Consider the following 6,492-nt stretch of genomic DNA (forward strand, 5'->3'; position numbering starts at 1 on the left):
CTAAAAAAATAAGTAAATGAATTATATACATGTTAATCTAAGAAAGAAAAAAACACATACAAAAAATAATTATTATAAAAGAAATTATATTGCCAACATACATAAACAATAAATAACAAGTGTAAGTCCCTCTCCAAGCACAGGAGCTAGACTCTTTATTGGAGAGAACTGCGTTATTAATTTTAAGGTTGTAAAAATAGAAATGTCTAGAAAATGAATTCAAATTATAAAAAAAAACTATATTTAATTATTAAAAAAATAAAAATATATGCCGGACAACATGTAACACTAAAAAGGTGCGAAGAATCGCATATAGAGGCCTCTCTCAAGAAGCTTCGTACGTCCCTAGCAGCATCAATTTTCTTCTCTTGGCTTTCTCTAACCTTTATTGAAAAAAACATTTGCAATAATTATTTTTAAAAAATAACACTGATTTTCATTTCATGTTTTTTATTTTGTGTGTGTGTGATTAAATATAAAAAATTAATAATGCAAGTAAAAAAGAAAAAAAATATATTAAGCGCCTTTCAGTTTGACATTGTCGTCGTCTGTTGGCTCGTGTATGAACGTCCCGTTTTTGGCCAATTCTGGTGCAGTGATAGAACTTCCTTTGAGTGGCAACATGAGAAGTTTAGTCAAGGTATATTCAATTTGAGGCATTTGCTTCTTTTTGTGTTGTTGTATAGTGGCAGGATAATCAGATGTGTAAGTGTTGCTTCGATAGTTTGTGGCTACGCCACAGTTGACAAACGTCAGTAGTTGTAAAAGATCCCATTTGCCAGTATGATTTTCAAACTGTTTGCAAAGTTCTTGAATGAACCAAGTCCCGTTATGCTCTCGCCAGGATACGAAATCTGAAAGCCAATACAAGCGAAAGTGTTCTTTAAACATAACTAGGTTAACAACCTAGTTATGTTTAAAGAAGACTTATGAATTTGTCAACGTAAGCGAAATAAAATTGATATCTATTTTAACTTTAACTTTCACTTTGTGCATAATTTTTATTCAAATTATTGTGACACGTGTTTCGATGCATTTTGCACCATTATTAAACCCAGTAAAATATTTCGAATGTATCGAATAACGTGTCACAAAACGTGTCACGAACAAAGGAAAAATAAAGGAATGGGTAAATGATCAAGAATTAATATTATGAAAATTGTAAAATGTTTATATTCTTAATTTTTTTCTCTTTTTTGTGTCTATATTAGGTTAAAATCGTTAAAAACAGTAAAAAATGTATTAGAAAAGAACGCCACCGACAAGACACGCAAGGTGGCTTGGTGGGTCTTTGCAAAAAAAAATTCTAAATATGTATAAATTGTGCTTTTAATAAATGTATACAAATAAAAAAAATTATAAAAAAAATTAATATATAGTAATATTTACCAAGTAAACGATTAAATTTTAAATGGATGATATTACCAAACAGTGACCGTGCTTTTGTCCCACAAATGTCATGCGATTGTGTTGATATTTTTAAAAATTAAAATAAGGGAATTTTTAATTTTATTAAAAAGGGTTTAAAAAAACTGCGTCACACATTAAAGGTATTAACTTGAATTTTGTTTTACTTTTTCAATATTTGATCGCACTCCGTGGTCTCGGCAGATAATTGCTATCTGCTGGCTACGATTATTAATTTATGAACTGTGTTTTGAGGGTGGGAGCAAGAAGGCCGCTCGGTGAGAGGGAAAGAGAAAGAAATAGGTACCTTCCACTGTTGAGTACATGATGAGGAAGTCAGCGTATTTCGGTAATATAATTTCACAGTCATCATCATCATCCTCACCGTCTCTTACTGTGTTCCCGCTATCCAATGATTCTCCACGACATGCCTTAAATAATACCCTAGTTGTAGATTATAGCGAATAGATAACGCATTAACTACGTAGCGTAGATAACGTTAACGTTTGTTCTATGCACTTATATCTAACGACATTGGCATTTCAAAACCACTCGTCAATCTACATTGTCAAGAGTTAAAATGACTTTTTTTTCCGAATAGAAGTACTACTGAAGTTATGTACACTGTGTAGTTACAAGCATTAAGTTCCCCAGGAATCGACGTCCTGGTTACCTTATGATTTTAACCACTTAAGATCTAAATTCATAACTTGGATAAAAAGGATGCAATCGTATCTTGACACATCCAGGAATATTTCTATTTTTTAAACAATATATATATATATATATATATATATATATATATATATATATATATATATATATATATATATATATATATATATATTTATATATATATATATATATATATATATATATATATATATATATATACATTTATATATATATATATATATATATATATATTGTATATAAGTATGTATAAACAATAAAATTAGCGATAATTTCATGAGATGACGGCTATTTTGAAGTCGCATTCAATATCATGGCTATAGGAATTAGGGTACGGGACGAAAGTTGTATGTTGTAAAAACGTCATAACTTATTATACGATTTACATGTTTACCTGAATAAAAAAGAGTTTTGGCACGCCAGCTAACTTAGCGTTTTTCAGAAACGGGTCAATCAGATTACTTCTGTGATAGATGCCGTCGTATGCGTAGAGTACTCCTTGTGACCTACCATGGGTCATTACAACCACTACAATGCAGCAGACATCAGCAGATGAATTATTATTAACTAAAAAAACATTTAAAGTAAACAGTATCATTTTTAAACTTTTACACACTTATATACAGTGACGTGGACCAAAAATTAATTACGGTAGGCAGTAGAGGTAGGTAGTAAGATAACCTCATTTCATTCATTCAAACCTTTATTCACACCTCAATGGTGCATAGTGCACTGCATCATATAAACGCAGTGTTATCTTGATCGTTAACACTCGAAGGGAAGGTGATCAGCCCTCCGCTTCAGGTACCAGTCCAGGATAGTATTGAACAAATATTACAGTGAAATAATCACTTTATTTTACCCCCCCCTGGGAATCGAACCCGGGACCTCCAGAACGGTAGCCGAGCGTGCTGACCATTACACTACAGAGGCGGACAAGGTAAGCTAGGTACTACTTACTAGGGTAGGCAGTAGAGGTAGATAGAAGGGTAAGCTGGTATTATTTAGTATAGAAGGGTAGGTACTTTGTGCGGTTTAATGTCACGCAGGTAAGTTAGGATAAGCACTGCATGTCCGCTTATATGGAATGCATGCCCCTGCCTATATGGACATATGTCAGATGGCGAGGTTAATAAAGCAATTGGAATACTAATTTTAATTGGTTTGATTTACCTAACTGCTTAGATCGCAGTTTTTTGTGACCGACGACAATGTGGGTCCAGGATTATCTTAAGTACCCCAGAAATTAGACAAAAATAATTAATCCTTTTATATGAAAAATCGTTTACTGTTAACAAAAGGCCATTTTTTTCCAACTCAATTTTACTGTAATTAAGTTTATTAAAATTGTTTGAATTCAAAGGTACGCGTAACAAAAAAATATATATTTTTATTAAACGACCTCAAAAAAATATAATGTTTCGTAAATTAAGTATCCGGTAGCCGACCGGACACAGACTACGAATTATCTACTACTGAAAAAGGGTGGCATAGGTAGGATACCGAATGGTAACCGGATATCCGTTTTTAATATAATAAATTCCTACAATATAAAAATCCCCTTTCTTATGAGCTTTAATAATAATTTCAATTATGCTAATAAATACCTTCATCAATTTTGTCAAAAATTTCCTGTTTATTTGGATCCGACAAAACTTGAGTTTGAAATCCCAACTTTTTTCTCAAACATCTATCTATTCTCTTGCAATCCTCCGTAGTTCCCATTCGTTCCCGTACTGGGTCGTAAGGGATTTTATATTTGAGATGGTTGAATATAATCGCTATTTTCTTTCTACCGTCGTCGAGTTTGTAGTACAGATTGGAATTTAAGGGAATTTTGTTACTGGGCGTATTTTCAATTAGTTGATTTTCAGGAGCTATTTCATTTTGTTTTTTACTTTCTCGAAACACTTTTGCATCTTTTTGAGATAGTTCTTCCGTAGTAGTTAGTTGAGAAGCTTTACTTTTATCCCCTCTCTTAGATTTCCGAATAGAAAAAGCCCTAAAAAACAAATGTCGGGAGACACGTTTAAAATATTAAATATAAACAACTTACCTCGCAATGTATTTATTTTTTAAAAAGTAATTCAGTTAAATGTTGAAAATTGGCGAAAATAGGTGATTTTTTGTGTATCTATATATTTATATTTTTATATAAATATATATTTATATATATATATATATATATATATATATATATATATATATATATATATATATATATATATATATATATATAATATATATATAACGTTTTCACTCTATTTTGCAGAAGCCTGGGCGAAGTTAGACACTTTACAGATTAGGAAGACGATGTAGGCATTTATAAAGTAATGGATTACCTTTTAATTCTTTTAAAGAAAGACTCTCTTTCATCGCGTTCTGTATTCTCCATGTTCAACGGATACTAAAGGATTGCACTTTTCAAATTATCGTACTTCCATAGAATAAAATATTCCCTCAGAATTAATAAGTAATCAATAAATTACTGCTCGCATATTCTTCGCGATAAAGTGACGGTATCAGCACCAATATTTATCATTTAGCTTTATAGTAACAAGCGGGGAATGTGGTTATCAGTATTACCACATCTTAAATTGATTTATTCTGTTTTGTTGTAATAAAAGTTGTCATCAAGTATTGAATGAAATGTCTTCCATTTTACGGTAAATTTGGTTGTTTTCTGTAGTATCATAAAGGTAAATTCGTTAACTTTGTAGAGTAGGTAACTTTAATTTTACTTCTGGACTTTTGTTTCCAATGAATTTTGGATTTTTAAACCAGGTATCGATCAGTGTTGTCAGGAAGTTAATCATACCGAAAAGTAGATTCACGTTTTTTCTTTGTAATTCCAGCCACGGTGAACTATTCGAGTAATGAAGTTTTAGTTATTACAGTTTTCAAATAAATATATATCTAAATAAATATTTTCTTAAAGGTTAAAACTGATACAAAGTAACGTTTATGTTAAAGGTATATGAAAGTCTGGTTATTTACAAGGACCAGTTATCTGTTTTGTTTGGGCTTTTAGTGATATATTTACAAAATACAAAGTAAAATGTTTAAAAAAACAAACCTTTATAATCAAGTAGAGATACTTGTATACGCATAAAAATAGTTACATAACATTCACCATTTTATCTATGATTGACCCATTTATATTGGTTTCATTTTTGGAATCTGTAGGTATATATGTACATATGTATCTGGTATTTATTCTCTTTCCCTCGGGGATTAAATTCAGTAATTGTGTAAAAAGATTGGGACATGCGAGAATTGTCAATATGGGTGTATAATAATAAAACCCTTATCCGCACCCCAATGGTGCATAGGGCACTGCGTCATATAAACGCAGTGTTATCTTGATCGTTTACACATGAAGGAAATGTGATCAGCCCTCCGCTTCAGGTACCAGTCCAGGGTAATATTGAATAAATATTACAGTGAAAAAATCACTAATATTTATTTGTCCCCCCTGGGAATCGAACCCGGGACCTCCAGAACGGTAGCTGAGCGTGCTGACCATTACACTACGGAGGCGGACAAAGGAGTATGAAAGTCTGGTTGTATAGTTGGAGAAAATTTTGATAAAAAAATAAATGTTGCCGTGGTTGAAGCTTAAAAATTTACAAAATTATTCTTGGACAGGTTTTGAAGGTGGTGATGTAAAGTGACATCGGGTGGTTGTTAATTCGTCTCGCTATATACTTGCAGATAGAACAGTCTGTAGAAGTTAAGCAACCTAGGATTCATCCTTATGTAGTGAGTTTTCACCTCTTCATACCAATGGAATATAAAAAAAGCGGAACCTCGTTTATTTATGACAAATTATATTTCTACAATTGTAATTCCAGCCACGGAGCTTTCGTCCGCCTCCGTAGTGTAATGGTCAGCACGCTCGGCTACCGTTCTGGAGGTCCCGGATTCGATTCCCAAGGGGGTAAAATAAATATTAGTGATTTTTTCACTGTAATATTTATTCAATATTACCATGGACTGGTACCTGAAGCGGAGGGCTGATCACCTTTCCTTCATGTGTAAACGATTAAGATAACACTGCGTTAATATGACACAGTGCCCTATGCACCATTGGGATGCGGATAAGGGTTTTATTATTATATTTATATTTCTACAATTGTAACTGCCGAAAATCGATTTCACGATGCCCGTATTTGGTGGCGTATTTTCATCTAGCTGTTCTATCTCGCCTGACGCATTTTTTTGTACTTGAAAAATCTTTAATATTTTTCATTCCGATGACTTATTGAATAGACTTATTAATCTTATTCATTAGAGTCGCATCATACGATTTCGTTTATGGGTATACCATATAGACACTTGAGTATACTGGCGAATCATCAGGATCTTTTCGGATTGTTGTCAAGATATTAA

At 32.3% G+C, this 6,492-nt stretch overlaps 1 protein-coding gene across 1 annotated transcript; it reads right to left on the reverse strand.

Annotated features, from left to right (window-relative positions):
- Nucleotides 1–264: 264 nt before the first annotated feature.
- On the reverse strand, nucleotides 265–4,599 carry LOC148308487 (caspase-1-like). Its single transcript, XM_088261622.1, has 5 exons — nucleotides 4,443–4,599; nucleotides 3,708–4,102; nucleotides 2,495–2,667; nucleotides 1,715–1,838; nucleotides 265–854 (listed from the first exon to the last, which is right to left on the reverse strand). The coding sequence occupies exons 1-5, from the start codon at nucleotides 4,493–4,495 to the stop codon at nucleotides 517–519; spliced, it is 1,083 nt and encodes a 360-aa protein (XP_088117748.1). The 5' UTR covers nucleotides 4,496–4,599; the 3' UTR covers nucleotides 265–516.
- Between the last annotated feature and the right edge of the window lie 1,893 nt (nucleotides 4,600–6,492).

This window comes from Brachycentrus maculatus, unplaced genomic scaffold, assembly GCF_059751285.1.
Source record: "Brachycentrus maculatus isolate JH-2025_06_01 unplaced genomic scaffold, ASM5975128v1 h1tg000160l, whole genome shotgun sequence".
In the NCBI taxonomy this organism is placed as follows: domain Eukaryota; kingdom Metazoa; phylum Arthropoda; class Insecta; order Trichoptera; family Brachycentridae; genus Brachycentrus; species Brachycentrus maculatus.

Bases quoted from the DNA above. Each gene is read 5' to 3' on its own strand.
- LOC148308487 (XM_088261622.1), bottom strand. From the start codon at position 4,495: ATGGAGAATACAGAACGCGATGAAAGAGAGTCTTTCTTTAAAAGAATT. The intron at 2,668-3,707 runs GTATTTATTAGC...ATGTTTTTTTAG, and splicing joins TTTTGACAAAATTGATGAAG to TTAATAATAATTCATCTGCT. The intron at 1,839-2,494 runs GTAAACATGTAA...GTATTATTTAAG, and splicing joins CAAAACTCTTTTTTATTCAG to GCATGTCGTGGAGAATCATT.